General features: G+C 52.4%; 1 protein-coding gene across 1 annotated transcript in view; it reads left to right on the forward strand.

Annotated features, from left to right (window-relative positions):
* The window catches only part of LOC133339715 (nuclear receptor subfamily 1 group I member 2-like), a 34851-nt gene extending 23352 nt beyond the window's left edge, over positions 1-11499 (forward strand). The window contains exon 12 of the mRNA XM_061547867.1: positions 582-11499. Within this exon, the coding sequence (XP_061403851.1) occupies positions 582-735 (154 nt within the window). The 3' untranslated portion in view covers positions 736-11499. The remainder of the gene's footprint in view (positions 1-581) is intronic.
* Positions 11500-20378: the final 8879 nt, after the last annotated feature.

Below are 20378 nucleotides of genomic sequence, written 5' to 3' on the forward strand. Positions count from 1 at the left end.
TGTCACTGTGTGTCTGTGCGTGTCTGTATGTGTGTCTGTATCTATGTCACAGTGTGTGCGTGTGTGTCTTTATGTGTGTGTCTGTATCTATGTCACTGTGTGTTTGTGCGTGTGTCTGTGTGTGTCTGTATGTGTGTGTCTGTATCTATGTCACTGTGTGTGTCACTGTGTGTGTGTGTGCGTGTCACTGTGTGTGTGTCTGTGTGTCTGTGTGTGTGTCTGTATCTATGTCACTGTGTGTGTATCTGTGTCACCATGTGTCTGTGTCTGTATGTGTGTGTCTGTATCTATGTCACTGTGTGTGTCTGTGCATGTGTGTGTCTGTGCGTGTGTGTGTCTGTGCGTGTGTGTGTCTGTGTGTGTGTCTGTGTGTGTGTGTGTCTGTGTCTGTGTGTGTGTCTGTGTCTGTGTGTGTATATGTGTGTGTCTGTATCTATGTCACTGTGTGTCTGTGTGTGTGTCACTGTGTGTATATGTGTCTGTGTGTCTGTGTGTGTCTGTGTGTCTGTGTGTGTGTGTGTCTGTGTGTGTGTGTATGTTTGTGTCTGTGTGTGTGTATATATGTCTGTGCGTGTGTGCAGGACTCTGTTTGCAAGGGTCGTGGGCAAGTTGGTGCAGCTGCGCTCCATCTCGGCCGAGCACTCTCGCCAGCACCTCCACTTTCAGAGCTCCCAGGCGGCTTCTCTCACCCCTCTCATCAGCGAGATCTTCGCCTGGCCACCGGACGCTACGTGACACCTTCAGGAAAGAGAGTGAGAGGCAGAGAGAGAGACGGAGAGAGACAGAGAGAGGCAAAGAGAGAGAGAGACAGAGAGAGACAGAGAGAGACAGAGAGAGGCAAAGAGAGAGAGACAGAGAGAGACAGAGAGATACACAGAGGGAGACAGAGAGAGACAGAGAGAGACAGAGAGAGACAGAGAGAGACAGAGAGACAGGTAAAGATACAGAGAGAGAGACAGGTAAAGATACAGAGAGAGAGACAGGGAGAGAGACACAGAAACAGAGACACAGTTTGAGAGACAGATAGACAGAGAGGGAGACGTAGATGGAGACATAGACTTTTGATGTTTAACTTTTAATACATTTTATTGATTCTACGTCAATGCCAGCATCCAGTGACCGTTACACTCGTACGCAGCGTCAGTGTCGATAACAACAAAAAGCTCTTCATCACACATGACCGGGCATCGTCTCTGAGAGAGAGGAGGCAGGAGTGGGAATTAGAACACATTATTTACAATTGTGCATAGGGTGTACCTGCCGCTCCCCCCCCGGCATGACCGTAGTTCGCGTGCTCCAGCCTTAGCCGTGCTCTTTTGCCCGGGCGACGCACACGAAGTTAGCGATGTCGCGTGCCTGTTGCCACTCGTCACGGCCAACTGCGTACGCGAACGCAGTTTCGTAGAAAGGGATGTCCGGCCTCCTGAAGGATTCGTGCTAAGAAGCGGAATAGTGGGTCAAGCCGTTGGCACTCGAGGTATTGGTGGGCGAGATCCTCTCTCTCATTCCGCAAAACGCACACACAGCGGGTCCCTGGTGAGGCTCGGCTGAGAACTATCCCCTCCATTTTGTGTCAGGTCCTGGAAATGCAGCGCCATCACACAGGCGGCGGTGCGCAGCGTCTTTTTGCGAGCCTCCCTCAACGAGACGTCTCTGCATCCCTCCACTTTCAAGAGCTTTCCCCTGTCCTTGCGATCGGAGGAGGGCACCAATGCTTCTTGCCTGCTTGCCTGCTGCGGGGCCGCCCTTAGCCTTGCCCTATCGCGACGCTGAATCTGCGTGGTCAGCCACAGGGTCAGCGTGGTCCTGCTGCTGCTGCTTTGGCTTCTGCTGCTGCCGCCCCTGCTGCTGCTGCGGTTGTTTATGCTGCTGCTGTTGCTGCTGCTGCTGCTGCTGCTCCGCCTTTATCCTGGTGCAGCCTGAGCACCGTTCTCCTTCACCTTGGCCGGGCGACTTTTCCGGGCGTGGCCGGCACCACCACACCCACAACGCCGCGGCACGGCTGTGGAGGCAGTCCACCGTGTAGCCGTGACCATCGATCGTGCACTCGCGGGTCACGTCTTGGTCCGTGTCGCCGCCCTTCAAAACTGTCGTCAAGGTTTGCCGCTGAAGCGACTTGACGTGCGCCAGCTTCGGACCCCTCGTCCTCAAGGGCAGCAGCACGACGATGCGCGAGACCGCCGTGGCGAAGCGTCGCAGGTCTCGCTGCAGGTCGGCGCCTTTAAGGAAGGGCGGCGTGCCGGGGAGAAGCACCCTGACGGCGGGCCTAGAGAGCGGGGTGCATGGCACAAACTGCTCCACCCCGACGTTGAGCCCCGTGTCTCCACGAGGCACGCCACCACTGCTCCCCTCGTCCACGTAAACGGCCACGTAGACGACCACGTAGACGACCACGCCGCGGTTTTGCCGTTAGGCGTCGAGGACACCCGCCTGGCCGACAAGCTCGACAACCGTGGCGACGACGGCTTCGACGGCGATCTCGGGCGGAGTAAAACAAATGTCTGCCGTTCCTCCACGAGAGAGATTCAAGCTTGGTGTACTGCGCCATGATGAACGGCAGCAGTACACCAGCGCACGACGACCACCCTGTGCAATGCCGTCACATCCTGCGCGCCGTTAACCACCGCGCACACGTCGTCCGCATACGCCGAGACCCTGACGACAGCATCCCTGCCTGACACCCCTCGTGAGCACAAGACGGGCACGGAGCCGATTGTTCAGCTTCTGGAGGCTAGAAACGTTTGTCTGGAGGAGCCTCACGTACGAAATAAAACCCCCGGCAAAACCCAAAGGATCTCAGCGCCGCGTACAGGTAGTCGTGGCTGACCCGGTCTTCTCTTGATCGAGGAAGAGCAGGCCAGTGTCCCGGCCACGGGTGGCCGCCATGTCGACCACGTCCCTGACCACCCCGATGTTGTCATGGATAGACTGCCCCGGGATACAGTACGTCTGTTCCGGCTGGATGATTTTCCCGGCTGCGCCCTTCAACCGGGTGACCAAAGCCTTTGCGACGATTTTGTAGTCCGTGTTTAGCATGGACACCGGCCGCCAGTTCATCACGAGGCGCAAGTCCCCAGCTCCGCTTCCAGCGCCAGCAGCTCATTCCATAGCCGCTCTTCCTGTTTCTGCCGAGCTACGGCGTTCTGGCTCACAAACTGCTGGCATAGTGACCCTACCTTCACCTTCCCATTATCCCACCATTGCCGGAGCGAGTCAAAGGTGCCCTTAGGTGTTACCCCCACCTTCCAGAAGGCTCTGAAGGCCCCCTGGAAGTCCGCATTCTCTAAGAGTTGCAGCTTGAACCGCCCGTAGGGACTGCGCTGCCCAACAAGGGGGAGGAGTAAGCGTATCGTAACCAGATGGTGGTCGAAAAACCCGTACGGGACAACTCGCCGAGCAGGATGGCACCGCCGGCATTCACGTAAAGGTGGTCCAGCTGCGCGAGGCTGATCCACCCCTGAGCACCACACCAGCTCCACGTGTACTGCCTCTGGGCCGGATGTCGCAGGCGCCACGTGTCGAGCAGGTTTAGCCTCCGCACCATGTCGGCCAACGCCCGCGCAGACTCCGGCTGAGGCTCGGCGCCATTATGGTCGAGTGCCGGGTCGAGGGTGCAGTGGAAATTACCCCCGACGACCGTGAGCCCTTCGTCCGGGTCGGCTGCCTCCAGGGCGTCCTGCAGCGCGCCCGAGAAGAAGAGCAGCTTTCTCCCACGACTCACGCTCGGAGCAGACAAGTTGACCAGCCGCAGCCCCATTGGTACCTCATTTGCCAGTAAAAAATATGATAATTGTTTTTTTACCCTTTTATCTGGCAACAAAACTGACACCTTTTTTTTACGAGGAGTCATGTTTGCATAGACCACAATACCTGCAGTCATAATGCAAACAAAAAACATAACTCTGATAATGTATGCACTGTCCTTGAAGTTTATTGGTCCACACCCGAGACAGCTTTTCTTAGAGCCTAGTCTCACATGGTGTTGGACCAGATGACGCAAAAAGGCGCACAACTCAAAGACAATGCACCATCAGAGTATGAGAGCTTGGGGTAAGCATTTCCAACCTTGGTACCTCATTTGCCAGTAAAAAAAAATGATAATTGTTTCTTTACCCTTCTATCTGGCTACAAAACTGACACCTTTTTTACGAGGAGTCATGCATTATTACTGCAGGTATGGTGGTCTATGTAAACATGACTCCTCGTAAAAAAAGGTGTCAGTTTTGTTGCCAGATAAAAGGGTAAAAAAACAATTATCAGCCGCAGCCCGGCATCACCGAGCACAAAATCCGCCGCCATCAGGTGCCCCTTCACCATCTCCTTAAAGGTCACGTGGTCAGGAATGGACTTTGGGCCGCACACAATCGCGACCCCCGCCTGGTTGGCCTCACGGCGGCGAAAGAAGGTCCGGCCGCCCATGAGGTGTCGTCATCGAGCCTGCAGAGTGGCGTCGAGGTGCGTCTCTTGTAGGAGCGCCACTTCGACCTTTAGGCCATCAAGAAAATGACAGACGCGGCGCCACCTCTCGTCACTACGGGCGCTATTACAATTCAGCCACACGGACACGTGACGGCATGCCAATAGGTATCGGGCGTGGCCACCGGTGATCACTTAGGAAGGGGAGCGCACCCCTTCTTCAGTTTTTGCACCAACGCCTTCAGGCGATAGCATTCCTGGGGGGGTGAACGCAAACTTCCGTGGCTCACAGCAGATCTTTTGTGCAGCCTTCAGGAACCCCATCATGTCGGGGAAGGAGGCCTCGACGTTGACCCCCCGCATCCTGTAGGTGGCCTGGAGGAAGCGGAGGATCTCGTCGGGAGCATATTCCCTCTCCCCCTTGACTCCTGAGAAGCTCAGCTTGCTCAAGTTCCTGCTCCTGGGCCAGGCTCCGTCATGCATCCAGGAGGCTCCGGTGGAAGGCCGGCAGCCCCGCGTAGTCGACCCGGGCCAGATCCAGCAGAAACAGCTCTCTCCCGTAGCCCAGGCAGCCCCCGGCGGCCCTCAGCAGGGCGAGGGCAGGTGCCATCCAGGGCAGGGTCTCCTTTACGTACAGCAGTCGCTGCACGGTTTGCAGCCTGAAGGTCATAATCCTGGTGGAGACATCCACCAGGCCCTGGCCTCCACCGCCCGACATAGCGCAGATACATCATGCATGTCCATGACGACTACGCACAAGTCATCCACGTACGCCGACACCTTGACGACCGCCGCCTCGGGGCCCGGCACCCTGTACCCCGTCAGGGAGAGCTGGAGGCGGCGCACGAGGGGCTCGATAGACAGGGCGTAGAGGAGGCCCGAGAGCGGGGCCACCCGTGCCTGACTCCACTTTCCACGGGGAAGGGGGTGCCAAGCCGCTGGTTGATCTTCAGCAGGCTCGACACGCCCACGTACAGGAGCCGCACGTTGCGACCTGAATGCCGGCCTAAACCCGTACGAGGCGAGCAGTTCCTCCAGGAAGCGGTGACTGACCCGGTGGAAGGCCGTCTCCTGGTCAAGGAAGAGGAGGCCCAAGTCCGTGCCGTCCCTCCCCGCCAGGGAGATTACGTCCCTGACCGTGCTCACGTTGTCGTGTAAGCATCGGCCAGGGACGCAGTAGGTTTGTTTGGGTCGAACAAGCTGGCCCACCACCGACTTGAGGCGATTGGCCAGCACCTTCGCGAAAATTTTGTAGTCTGCACATAAGAGGGACACCGGCCGCCAGTTCTCGATGCGGCGCAGGTCTCCCTTCTTTGGCAGCAACGTGACAACGGCCCCCCGGCAGTTCTACGGGAGCACCCCCTTCTATTGGCTCTCCGCCAGGACCTCCAGCAGGTGCGGCGTGAGGTCGTCCCAGAAGGTCGCGTAGAATTCGTCCGGCAGGCCGTCGATCCCCGGGGCTTTGCTGGCCGCGAGCTCTCTCATGGCGGTGTGGAGCTCCTCCAGTGTGACGGGGCCCTCCAGGCGCTCGCTCTCGGAGTCCTCGAGAGCACGGCACGAATCCCCAGCCTGGAATAGGTTGGAGTAAAACTCCATCGCAAACCTGGCAATCTGGCCCCCCGCCGCAGCTGTCTCCCCCCTGGGGTCTGCAAACACGAAATTACGCCGTTGTTGTGGGATTTGTGTTGCAGCCGAAAGAAGAACTTAGATGGGGAGGCCATGTGCGTCAGGCGCTGCATTTGTCGTTGTACAAACAAGCCGTTCGCCTGACTGGTCCGTGATGGCCCTGAAGAGCCGCTGCTTCTCCAACAGCACTCTGCCCTTGTCGTCGCGTGCGTCCTGGGAAATAGATCCCAGCTCCGCCTCGAGGAGCAGTAGCTCGTCCTGTAGGCATCCAACCGCATCCTCCTTGGCAGAGGCATGCTGGCCCCGGAGTTGCAGGCAGAGAGCCCGTACCTGCGCCTTCACGTGGTGCTACCACCACCGCAAGACACAGTCAAAGCCGCCCCTGGCGGCCACCCAATGAGCCCAGCAGGCCCTAAAGGTCTCCTTGAAGGCTGCGTCCTCGAGCAGCCGAACGTCTAAGTGCTGCAGCGCCTCTCCCTGGGGACACGCAGCAGCACCGAGACCATGTGGTGGTCCAAGAACCCGGACGGTATGATCTTGCTTTCGACGAGCAGGTTGGCATTCGCGGCGTCGACGTACAGCCGATCCAGCCTAGCGAGGCCTATTCTTCCCCGAAAGTCGCAGCGACACCACGAGTACTGCCGCTGCATTGGTCGGTGCAGTCACCACGCATCCAGCAGCCTCAGCCTCCGCACCATGTCGGACAACGCCCGCGCCGATTCCAGGTGAGGCTCGGCGCCATTACGGTCGAGGGCTGGGTCGAGGGTGCAGTTGAAATCGCCCCCCACGACCGTCAGCACGTCGTCCATGTCGTCCGCCTCCAGGGCATCCCGCAGCGTGCCGGAGAAAAAGAGTCCCCTTTCACGACTCTTGCTCGGCGCATCCTGGTGCCATTGAAGGCAAAGTCTGCCGATATTAAATGTCCTCTCACGATCTCCCTGAAGGCATTCGGGGACAAAGTCTGGGCCGAACATGATCGCGATGCCTGCACGGTTCTCTTCGCCGTGGCTGAAAAATAGACCGGCCGCCCAGGAGGTGCTGTCGCTGGTCCTGCAGAGCGTTGTCGAGGTGTGTGTGTGTCTCCTGCAGGAAGGCCACGTCGATCTTTTGATCTTTCACAAAGCAGCACACGCGGTGCCATCTCCTGTCACTGCGCTGTTACAGTTCAGGGTGGCTATCCTGACTCCCGAAGCCATTGTGATGGGTGTGGGGAGTGACGGCACAAACGCACTACGGAGGGGAGGCGATCTCCCTCCCACCTTCTGCACCAGCGCCTTAAGCCGGTAGCCTTCCTGCGGGCTCAAGCCGTACTTCTGCGGCTCCCGATGGATCTTCTGTGCCGTCTTCAAGAAGCCCGGCACATCGGGGAAGCAGGCTTGGACGCAGACTCCACGCTTCCTGAAGGTGGATTGAAGAAAGCATAGGACGGTGTCGGGTGCGTATTCCCGCTCCCCCGCAACCCCCGAAAAACTCATGTCGCTGGCGCCGTCACCTCCTCCGTCGAACCGCACGGAGCCGGGGTCTCGCCAGGCTCGGGGTGGCCTCTGCGGCCTCCTCCTCGTCGCGCGACGAGGCGGGTAGAATGACACCCTCGGGCACCGTGGCTGCCACCTCCTCCATCGCGCCGCCTAGAGCCGGGGTCCCACCCGGCTCGGAGCGCCTCTAGTCCGCGGGATCCGCGGCCGTCGGCGCCGTCGGGCGATGGGGTGGGCGGGGTGGCCCCCTCGGGTGCCGTGGCGCCATCAGGCGCGGCGGTGGCCTGCGGCCCCCCCCTCCAGTCGTGCCGGTGCGGTTGAGGCCGGGTCCGATGGTTGTCCCCTGTCCTCGCGATCGGAGGGGGCGGCGCAGGAGAAAGTCAGCGCGGCAGCAACAAAAATAAAGCCAAAAAAATAAACCAACAACAGTAATAATAGTGCTACCACTTCAGGCTGGAAAACGGAGAGAAACGCGCAGGATGACGACGCATTTCTCCCCCGTTTACCTCTCTCTAGGCCAGGCTCAAGCTCTCAGCTGAGCCTAGGCCTCCGTCCGCGCACCTGTTAGAGCAAGAGCGACCAGCAGGTGTGGCCTCTCCCAACGGTGGCAGAGAGAGAGAGAGACTTTGACTTTTAAAACGGTTTTATTGCTGTGGCAGCAATTGTGCCGTAGCCACTTTTTGCATTCAAAGTTGTCCATGGCCGAAGACCATGATGCTCATTACAGCGGGTCAAACAGAATCCACCAAGGACACAAGGACACAAAACCTACAAGGAGTCATGGCACATGCGCCACTCACTCATGCGCGCGCATGCCACTCGCTCGCACGCGCCACGCCGCCACTCCCGCGCCGCGCCGTCGTGTGCGTCACACCACCCGGTGCTCTGCACCTCCGCGCGCGGGTCGCTCCTTCGGGCTGTCGGGCCGCCGCTCGTGCCGCGTCATTGGTCCGCCGCGCGTGCCGCGTCTCCAGGTGTGTCACACCGCCGCACGCGCACCCCGCCGCCGAACAACTGCACGGGCTACTCCGCCACGCGCGTGTAGTTCCCACCACGCGTCTGCCGTCCGCCTCGACCAAACCGTTCAGATCATAAGCTTCAGTATGCCGCTTTTGCTAGTGCAGAGGGCTCGCCCGGCCCCCCACTTGTCCTGGAACACGTTATACTCGCTCCCTACCTGGCCGTAGTATTCGTGTTCCAGTCGGAGCCTCGCTCCCAGCAGGCCTCTCATCATCGCCACCACCGAGCAGCCCTCGTCCGTGGTTGTGTTACTTTGTAACCTTTTTTTCCGCGTTTTGTAGATGGCCATTTTTGCCTGAGCGAGCACAAAATTCGCCAGGTTATGGCGCTTGTTCGCTCTATACGGCACTCCGCATATAAGGCTGCTTTTGAAGAAAGGCACTCCTAGCTTTCTAAAGATGGATCCCAGCATTTTCAATAGTGGCGTCAGTCTCTGGCATTCCATATAGATCTTCCCTTTCGCCGCAGAACACACACGAGTCGGACGCTCCCGGGGTGATTTTCTTGACCCACACCGCTGAGGGCAGTGCCCAGTGAGCCAGCCTCCATTGGAGGTCCCCGCTTCGTTTCGCCACGGGGGGTTTGTATAGTTCTTTCCACTGAGGAGAAGTGTCAATCAGTGGGGAGAAGGTGTCTCTCCATTTCGTGCTCGGTAGGTTTTCCAGAGCTCAGGGATGTAACATTTTTATGCAGCAGCCGTATAGTGCTGTTTTGGAGGCGCCTTTGAGAGTCACGTTTCCGCAGTCCACGAGTTTGAGCAGCATGCCTGCATCGCATCGCCCTGGGGGCTGGATGCAGGCAATGCATAGCTCTGGGAAGGCGGGGGGGGGATGGTTGGTTGGGCGGCGCCGGTGTCTTTGGGTGCGTGTAGTTGTAGTTGCAGGGTCCGTATTGCCGAGAGTGTTTCGCGTAGTATTTTCTCTCCGGCCAACATGGTGCGGAGGCCTGCGGTGCTGCTTATGTCGGCCGCGTTTTTCCACTTGTGGCCGTCATGGTTTTTCACCAGATCGCCTACCGTTCGTATCCCGGCTGTGGTGAATCGCAGAGCCATTGTTTTTTCCTCACTGATTCCCCTGAAAAGGTTGTTGAAAAACAGGGGCTCGGTCAGGAAGGTGTTAATGCTGCAGTACGGGCTCGCCCTGTCTCACTTAAGGCTTCGCCACGCCTCCGCTAGGCTCCGATAATATTGTGGTAACCCTCTGCAGTCGACTAGAGCTAGGTCCATAAGGAATAATTCTCTCCTGTATCCCAGGTGTCTGCCCGCGTGTCTTAGCAGGGCAAGGGCCAGCGACTTCCATGGTGCTTATTCTCGGTCGTATAGTAGGCTCTTCACGGCCTGGAGTCTGAAGCACATGACTCGGGCGGCGACATCTGTTAGACCTTGGCTGCCTTCATTCAGTGACAGGTGGAGAACTCCTGGTTTTAACCAATGTTTGCCAGCCCAAACAAAAAGGGTGAGCGACCTGTTTTCCTTTGACAGTAGCCATCCTGGAGGGTCGAGAGTTTTGGTCCTGTGCCAGAGGACAGAGGCAGCCAGGTTGTTTGCGATGAGTGTTCTTCCCCGGAATGACATGTGTGGGAGGAGTCGTGCCCACGCTTTCAGTTTTAGGATGCTGTGTATGTTGGTGTATAAGAGTTTTACGTGTGTTATGAAGGTTGGTCCAAATCCAAGAGAGAGTAATAGCTTTCCAAGGTATGCGTGGTTCACCCTGTCGAATGCTTTTTCTTGGTCCATGAATAGGAGGCCTGAGTTTGTTTTGCATGTCTGCCAAGGATATTACGCCCCTTACCGTGCTTATGTTGTTGTAGATGCAGCGGCCGGGGACGCAGTAGGTTTGTTCTTGTTGTACTATTTGACCTGCCACCATTTTCAGGCGGTTTGCTATTGCTTTGGCGATTATCTTGTAGTCAGTACATAGGAGGGACACGGGCCGCCAGTTTTCTATTTGCCGCAGGTCTCCCTTTTTGGGCAGCAGCGTTATCACTGCCCTCCTGCAGCTCAACGGGAGCTCTCCCTTTCGCAGGCTCTCTGCCAGCAGCTCCAGCAAACAGGGGCCGAGCTCGTTCCAAAAGGCTGCGTAGAATTCTACCGGTAGCCCATCAATTCTTGGGGATTTTCCCATGGGCAGCCCCTTCATCGCGACGTGTAGTTCCTCCAGGATGATGGGGGTCTCTAGTCCTTCTCTCTCTGCATTCCCCAGGGTGGGGGGCCCCCTTCTAACAGTTTTTCCACCGCTTCCTCCTGTGTGCTTTCTTCTTTGAGCAGTTTGGAGTAGAAATTTCTGGCGATCTTCATGATTTTCTCCTCGGCGGTTATTACTCCTTCTGGGGTCATCAGGCTCAAGATGTTATTGCCGCTGCTCGAGGGGTTGTTGTTGTTATTATTGTTGTTGAATCGAAAAAAATACTTGGAGGGTGAGTCCGCGTGTATGAGGTGCTGCATCCTTTTTCGTACAAAGGAAATGTGTGCTTGTTGATCTGTGATGGTTCTGAAAAGCTGCTGTTTCTCTAGTAGCAGCAGTGGCCCGCTTCCGTCGTCGCGTGTGTCTCGAGTTGAGCCCATCTCAGCCTCTAGCTGCAACAGCTCATTCGCCAGGCGCTGCACCGCATCACGCTTGACGGCGGCGCGCTGGCTCATGAGCTGTAGGCAAAGAGCTCTGACTTGCGCCTTTACGCTCTCCCACCATTGCAGGCTGGAGTCGTAGGTGCTTTCGGTTTTTTTCCAATGTGGCCAGCAGGTCTTAAAGGCCTCCCTGAAATTTTTCTCTTCTAGTTGTTGCACATCGAGCCTCCAGTAAGGGCAGCGACGTGGCTCTCTGGAAACTCGCAGCAGCGTCGAGATCAAGTGATGATCGGAGAAGCCGGACGGGTTTATTTTACTGTTGTTGTATATGTTGGGTTGTGAAAATTTGTTATGTTGTATGCGTGCGTGGGTGAAATTATTATGTTGTATATGTGGGTTATGAATATTCAGTGAAAATAATAATAATTAAATGAAATTTGGCCAAATGTGTAATTATCCGGAAATATGTTAATTTATGTAATTACGCACATTTTAATTATGCCAATTCGAGAGGTAATCGTATTAATTATGCGAGTGGGTGTAATTATGATAACGCAAGTCGTTATGATAACCAGACCCCGGTTCACCCCGTTATCGCTTTAACATTTACTGAGTATGTATTAGTGTGTTTATTAAGGTCACCAAGTTCAAATCTCAACGCAGAAGCAGATCTTATGCATAGATTTCAGGAAAGAATCACACAACCACTTCTGTATTGATCAATTTATTACTAATTCAACCTTAACTATGATATAGTATGCGAACTCTCAATCCCTGAACGTCAATACGGCATCAATACAGTATCATCAACGATTGTCTGATTTCACTTTGACAACGGCACATGGATCCCGCATAACGCGATGGTTGTTAGTGAGAGAGAGAGTCGTTAAAACATGCAAATACTATGCTAAGAAAACCTTAACGTTAATGAATGATTATACTCAATATTGTTCACGCAGTACCGCACTCCTTATTGATCATACGCAACCCTTATCACGTTGTTAGCACCTTGGGTCACGGAACAGTTGAATATTCTGTAGAGGATGCGAGTACGTGCGGCGATTATGACTGAAAGATACTTGAAAGATTATACGGCGATAAAAAAAAACACAATCAAAAACAGTTATTATTCTTAAAGGCACCAATCTCAACAGATACATCGGCAGGTTATCTGACAACAGAACGGCTCGGAGTAAGGGCCTGCGACGGTGCTCCTTTTCCGAAGCTCGTTATCTTATACCAAGTTTACTAATTGGGGACCAGATCACCTGATAAGGGTCCGGTGGGCCACCACTCCCCACGTGAGCGTGGCTCGGCGGAAGGAGGTGCCAAGAATCAGTTCGTATTGATGGATCTGTTGGGAATTTATGCGATTAAGAGTACAGCCCACTAAATATTAAAGATAAAAATTAAGAATACTCTTATAAACGACGGAGGGCCATCACTCGGTCTCGTTGTGATGCTTTCCAGCCACGGATGGCTTATGGGTTCGAGTGTTTTTGAGTGGTAAGAGTTGTCTTGAATAGTCAGTGTTCGGAGTCGATTCTTTAGGTCAAACAGACGCCTGGTGGTCGTGTGGTGAGGGGGCGGTGCGCGTCATACTTATCAGGCGCTCCCCTGTCACCGTGGTGAATTGGCTCGGATGGCTGTTGATACGCTGTCGCAGTTCGGAACCCGGTCGGTAGGTGGCGCCCACAACTCGCTCGTAGCGTGCAGCGCTGGATCGTCGCCAAGTCGCGACGCTCACCACCGGCGGCAGCGGAGATCTCCGGCGGCAGCAGAGATTGACGAGCTGAAGATGAGTCGAGCCGACCCGCTGGTCGCAGCTCGCTCCTGAGTCGACCCTCCCGGTCGAGCTCGCTCCTGGGTCGACCCGCTGGTCGCCCTCGCTCCTGAGTCGACTCTCTGGTCGCACTCCTGAGTGGACCCACTGGTCGCACTCCTCCTGAGCCGACTCCCCCGGTCGAGCTTCTGAGTGGACCCTCCCGTCGCACTGGTTTCCAATGCTCAGGATCCTTTACTTTATGCCGAAAATTCCCCCTGGATCCCGCCCACAAGGCGGGGCTTCTTCCGATTTTTGCTGTGTCAGGATCTGTCCGTAGGCAGGTGTGTCCATGTGTCTGTCCGTATGTCCGTGTGTCCTTGTGTGCATCACTGACGGTATATTCGTTGTCACACCCCCTCCATAAAACCCACGAGCAAACAATCAGATGTTACAAATTGCCTCGAAGTCGTCTCTCTGTCTGGGTGCAATATTATCTCTTGTCTGGCCTTCTTCATGACCCAAAACACAGACGTTACAAATCGTCTCATAGGCATCTTTGTTCGTGTTGCACAACCTGGAGGGAGGGGCAACACTCTCTCCGACCCGGCGCACAAAGAAATGGTTAAAAAGTTTTAAGTTAACATTTGTCCCTTACTATTTCACAGTTATGATTCTGTATGTAACCTAAGGTCTGTCGTTTCCCATCGTGGTGCCCGACCCAAGTGTAGGTGTTTCCCCGAGCGTACACACACTCCTATCCCGCGCTGCGGGGATACAAAGACGGCCGGGATCTCCCTTTCTCTCCGACCCTGGGTTTAACATCGTTTTTTTTATTATGTATTATATTCGACCTGGTTGTGATTCATCCCGTTATCCTGGCTTTTCCATAAGTTTTACTTTGTCTTTTCATGCATATACTTATTACTATTAATTTATTTCCGATATCTTAGGTTAAGGGGTAAGTTTCTTGATCCTAGGAATTCGTATTCCTTGGTGCCTGGATGGTTATATAAGCGGAATATAGTTTATGGTGAATAGCGTTAACATTGATGTTATGTGCGATATTATGTATTGTGATGTCTTTAACTTAACTTGTTTGTCAGGGCTTTACTGACACGAAGTTGCATTCATAGCCCGCAGTCTTTGCCCCACCCTATCTCTGCTCGCCGTTGTTGTTGCCTGCCGTTAATTCAAGGCCTCATTAATTTCCGTCACTCCTGAGTAGGTGAGGGCGGTTGAACCTTGGAGTCAGTTCTGGTTTTTGTCTGCCTGCTTCTTCTTGTGTCCCCTGACCCCGGGAGTTATTATTCTACTTTATGGCCTGTCGAAGCCCCACTCGCTGTTGCTGGGCTGGTGTTGTTCCCGGCTTTTTGCTTACGTTTGCAGTTCGCCGTGCTCTTGATTTCCTTCCCTCTTCAACCTTATATTGACTATTCGCTCCTGTCTGGGTGCGATTCAATTTTGACTTAGGAAGGTTCTGATTGTCATATGCTTCGGGTCGAATTGTATAGAAAGTATTGAAGTATGGAAATAACATTTCATATTGACTTAATAATGGTGATGGTTCAGTAGGCGTAACTTGTGGCCTGGTTTAATTGGAGTGGGTGTGAATATCGATAACTTTAGCCTACCCTGTTGTTAAATTCCGACTTTAACGTTACTTTAATAGCAATACAGAATAATTGAGCTTTTTGTCTTAACTAGGCGAATGCGAACTTCTGGTGACCCCGCAGCCTTGTTGTTCAGCTGGGTCTGCCTCCTTGAGAGATATACACCACTCTTATTCTCGTCTCACTGTGGTCATCCAACCTTCTGCTCTGGGAGTGTTATTCTTACTTTCAGGTCAAAGGCCCCCTCACGTTCAGACGTGCAGGGTTGTTTACATCAGCTCCCCCCCTGTGCACGTGTTCTAACTAGCTCGGAATCCCTGAACACACAATCAGTGATGATTCCTGGCTTTCTGTGGTTGTGATTTAGACAAAGGCGCCTCTGTTTCTTCCATTGCCTTTGAGTCGACACTGCCCTATTATTTGCCCATGTGCTGAGGTCATAGAATTCGTTTTGACTTCAGTAATATTAACATTCAGTATTGGATTAGCAAATGGGCAATGGTTCATTTATGTAGCTCGCAGCCTGGTCTCCAATTTGAGCGAGCACGAGGATCGATAATTTAGCCTACTCTGTTGTTGAATTTCGAATTTTGACGTTACTTTAAAACCATGCAGGATGGTTGGGCTTTTTGCCTTAACGATGTCTGGCTGACACTCCCACTGTCTCTGCCGCCTGCACGGGTGACATGTGCCCGTTCATCAGGCCTTATCTTTCCTTGAAGCAAGGTTGCAAATTCTGCCATCCTAGCCCTCCTCCAGTTCATTACTTAACAACACCTGGTGTTTTGCAGTTTGCTGCGCTTGGTGTGTTTCACTCATTAAAAAACAAGTAAAAAGATAATATATATAAAAATCATCAAATATTATTAATCTCAATTATGGAAGAAGGGTTAGGATACAACATACCGCCCTTTTAAAAATGACCAGTGGTCAAATGGCCACGGGTTATTTTTAAAAAAAATGTATACCCTTCTTCCATCATGAACCATCGATTGTCCTCAAGTTTTGCTGCTATTCCTTACAACGCGCGCGTACGTGTCACAACTTAACATGGTTATTTGAATTGAGCAAAGAAAATTAAACAAGCGTTAAACATCGATATTGCGTTACATCGGTTCTGATACATCATGACTCCGACGAATATTCATTTTTGTTTTTGTTAAATCCTGGGAAACGCTAGGTAGCGGTTTCGAACGCATTTATGCGTTACCTTCCTCATGTTGCCTCGTTCACCACTTATCACTTCGATAATTCGATCACGGTTTTCGGGTTCGTTTTTGTAGTTTCCTCTCTGACTCTCTGTGTCGTGGGAGTGTGTGGTGAAAAATTGTGCTGCACATAACCAGAATTCGCGCACACGACCCACTTTGACACTTGGTTCGAGGCATTCGCTCTCTCTGCGATTACATGCACATTTGCCGAGTCAGTGTGTCGATTTAATTCTGTCCCTCGTAATGTTGCCCTCTTTGTTTTTACTAGTGTGTTGGATTTCAACACCATTCCCGATACGTCATGGACATTCGTCTCCATTTTAGCACTCCGATCCACATAATTTTTGGTTTCCCTTGGATATTTCCCATTCAAAGGCTCATGCCTGCGCTCCTCAGGGCGTGTCCCTGCTGTCTGTTTTTGTACTGTCCGATCACGCTTCAATTCAACCCTGTCCTTGTATTCGATCCGCGCGTCATTTACGGGAGCACTGTCCACGTTTTTGCCCGCCCTGTCACTTGCAGCCTGCCTGTATTTCACATTGAGCGCCGGGTTTAACACCTCGGCGGGTGTGGCGCGTATGGGCTGCCCGCTCTCAATCACTGTGGATGGTTCATCACGTATTTGGACCGTATTCTGTGTTATTCCTCTATTCCCTCCTGGTATAGCCGGTGGAGGAATTGGTCGGAATTGGATCGATTGTGTTTGACCTCCCATCCTGCGATTCTCGTGAATGTTCGCATCCATACCTCCGCGGTATGTGTAACACCTTCCCGCTAGGTGGTTATCTTCCCATCTCTGTGCGTAATTTGAACCTTGCGTGTGTCGTGGGATGGGGTGTTGATATGGTTCTGCTCTGAACCTCTCCCTCCTACGATTCTCCTGCACCCTTGGCCCAGTGTTTTTCCCATTTGGGTGCCAAATTTTTCCTGGATTGTTACTTCGCCATCCCTGTGGGTAATCTTGACCTTGCGCATGTCGGGGCATGGGGTGTTGGTATGGTTCTATTCTGAACCTCCCCCTCCTGCGATTCTCCTGAAGGTTCGGCTTTGTGCCGCTCTCATTCTCGTGCCAACCTCTCTCTGGGTTATTTTGCCATGTGTGCGTGCGTTTCTGCTGCTCTCTGCATGGTGGGACTGCTCGGTGATTTTTATTCCTCTCTGAGAGGCTGGGTTCCTCATCCCTCTCCCTGTGTTCTGGATCCGAATTATGATTCTTAGCTCTGTATAACCATGCCATGTACGCCTTGCTCTCTATGCGGCGTAAGGATGCGGTTTCTGGATTCAAAACCATTCTCACCCTTTCTGTAATCTCTGGGCTTAAGGATTCAAAAAACATAATTTTGAACATTTTATCCCCTTCGTGGTATTGATTCACATCGCCTGCGTAATACGCTCTTTTAAATTGGACGAGGTAGTCACGTGGATCTTGGTCCATGCCCTGGGTCATCGATTTTACAGCATAAAACCCCTCAGTGAGTGTCGAATATTCTCCAAACTTCCGAATCACTGCCAGGCTCAATTGTTTAAAATCATTTCTAACCTTGTGTGGTAGTGACTTTACCCATGGAATAGATTCTTTATGTAAGGTCCGTTTCAACAAACTCGCTTTTTCATCCCGTCTCCTCAGCCCTCTAATCATTGCCTCCTCTTCCACTGTCGCGATATGTGTGTGGATATCCATAGTCTTATTGTGGGGGTCAAAATCGGGAATTCTGACTAGAGCCTTGTCCATCAACTTAAGGGTTTTACTGGTGAACAGGTATTCCGAAAGTTGATTGCTGACAGCGTCATCATCAAACAAGTTATCATCAGGCAATCTGTCACTTTGGTCTGTGCTGTGTCTCTTGTGTTTAAGTGGTGTGCATTTTCTGTGTGCGCGCCCAGGGCCGTGTCGCTCGTGTTGCCATTTCCCTTCAGTTTTTGCCTCTGCCCTTAGTGTACCATGTCCTGGCGATTTTACTTTAACTTTTGTGCGATCAATCCCTGGACTCTGTCCACGTACCCAAGAGAGTGATTTGATGTTACTTCCATATTTATTCTGTGGCTCAACGTCTGTGAGTTTCGCTGGTGTCGCGAGCTTTGATTTCTCCTCCCTCTCGAGGGTGTGAGGACATTTCTCGTCGTTTATTAGAGACGATTTCTCTCCCGTTTCCTTTCCAAAATTTCCTTCATTCCACAATCCCTGTCTGTATGCCTGTGTGAGAAGGTATGAGTCCTGTCCTGCCTTCTCTGCAGTTTTTGCATCGTGTTTGCCTTCGTTACTTTTTATCCAGTCAATTAGTTTCCCCCAAGGTGTGTTCGTGTTATCGATACAGCTCCCTTCCCATATGTCTCTCTGACTGTACTGCTTTGTAACAGATTGGTCGGTACGTTTAAATACGAGCTCCCCGTATCCCATAACCCATTCAAATATTATTCTTAATCCTAGCATCTTAAGTATGGCAAGAGTTACCTTAATATTTCTTTTCAGAGTGCATATAAACAATTGTATCACAGGATGCGTCAGTTCAACTCGAGCAAATAATCTCAGCCCAGCTGTCTTTGTTATACTCTGCTACTCTGGTATTTCCCTTCAGAGCGCGTTTTGTTTGTATACCCCCGTTTACAATCACAAGGCAACGTTAGTTCACAACACTTTGATTAACACATCAGTGATTCGTTCCTGAATTCATGCACAAACTGTCTGCGAGAGATCCCGGACGAGCCCCCATTATGTTGTATATGTTGGGTTGTGAAAATTTGTTATGTTGTATGCGTGCGTGGGTGAAATTATTATGTTGTATATGTGGGTTATGAATATTCAGTGAAAATAATAATAATTAAATGAAATTTGGCCAAATGTGTAATTATCCGGAAATATGTTAATTTATGTAATTACGCACATTTTAATTATGCCAATTCGAGAGGTAATCGTATTAATTATGCGAGTGGGTGTAATTATGATAACGCAAGTCGTTATGATAACCAGACCCCGGTTCACCCCGTTATCGCTTTAACATTTACTGAGTATGTATTAGTGTGTTTATTAAGGTCACCAAGTTCAAATCTCAACGCAGAAGCAGATCTTATGCATAGATTTCAGGAAAGAATCACACAACCACTTCTGTATTGATCAATTTATTACTAATTCAACCTTAACTATGATATAGTATGCGAACGCTCAATCCCTGAACGTCAATACGGCATCAATACAGTATCATCAACGATTGTCTGATTTCACTTTGACAACGGCACATGGATCCCGCATAACGCGATGGTTGTTAGTGAGAGAGAGAGTCGTTAAAACATGCAAATACTATGCTAAGAAAAACTTAACGTTAATGAATGATTATACTCAATATTGTTCACGCAGTACCGCACTCCTTATTGATCATACGCAACCCTTATCACGTTGTTAGCACCTTGGGTCACGGAACAGTTGAATATTCTGTAGAGGATGCGAGTACGTGCGGCGATTATGACTGAAAGATACTTGAAAGATTATACGGCGATAAAAAAAAACACAATCAAAAACAGTTATTATTCTTAAAGGCACCAATCTCAACAGATACATCGGCAGGTTATCTGACACAGAACGGCTCGGAGTAAGGGCCTGCGACGGTGCTCCTTTTCCGAAGCTCGTTATCTTATACCAAGTTTACTAATTGGGGACCAGATCACCTGATAAGGATCCGGTGGGCCACCACTCCCCACGTGAGCGTGGCTCGGCGGAAGGAGGTGCCAAGAATCAGTTCGTATTGATGGATCTGTTGGGAATTTATGCGATTAAGAGTACAGCCCACTAAATATTAAAGATAAAAATTAAGAATACTCTTATAAACGACGGAGGGCCATCACTCGGTCTCGTTGTGATGCTTTCCAGCCACGGATGGCTTATGGGTTCGAGTGTTTTGAGTGGTAAGAGTTGTCTTGAATAGTCAGTGTTCGGAGTCGATTCTTTAGGTCAAACAGACGCCTGGTGGTCGTGTGGTGAGGGGGCGGTGCGCGTCATACGTATCAGGCGCTCCCCTGTCACCGTGGTGAATTGGCTCGGATGGCTGTTGATACGCTGTCGCAGTTCGGAACCCGGTCGGTAGGTGGCGCCCACAACTCGCTCGTAGCGTGCAGCGCTGGATCGTCGCCAAGTCGCGACGCTCACCACCGGCGGCAGCGGAGATCTCCGGCGGCAGCAGAGATTGACGAGCTGAAGATGAGTCGAGCCGACCCGCTGGTCGCAGCTCGCTCCTGAGTCGACCCTCCCGGTCGAGCTCGCTCCTGGGTCGACCCGCTGGTCGCCCTCGCTCCTGAGTCGACTCTCTGGTCGCACTCCTGAGTGGACCCACTGGTCGCACTCCTCCTGAGCCGACCTCCCCGGTCGAGCTTCTGAGTGGACCCTCCCGTCGCACTGGTTTCCAATGCTCAGGATCCTTTACTTTATGCCGAAAATTCCCCCTGGATCCCGCCCACAAGGCGGGGCTTCTTCCGATTTTTGCTGTGTCAGGATCTGTCCGTAGGCAGGTGTGTCCATGTGTCTGTCCGTATGTCCGTGTGTCCTTGTGTGCATCACTGACGGTATATTCGTTGTCACACCCCCTCCATAAAACCCACGAGCAAACAATCAGATGTTACAAATTGCCTCGAAGTCGTCTCTCTGTCTGGGTGCAATATTATCTCTTGTCTGGCCTTCTTCATGACCCAAAACACAGACGTTAC

Source organism: Lethenteron reissneri, unplaced genomic scaffold (assembly GCF_015708825.2).
Source record: "Lethenteron reissneri isolate LAM-NWPU_2019-01 unplaced genomic scaffold, ASM1570882v1 scaffold_213, whole genome shotgun sequence".
Taxonomy (NCBI): domain Eukaryota; kingdom Metazoa; phylum Chordata; class Hyperoartia; order Petromyzontiformes; family Petromyzontidae; genus Lethenteron; species Lethenteron reissneri.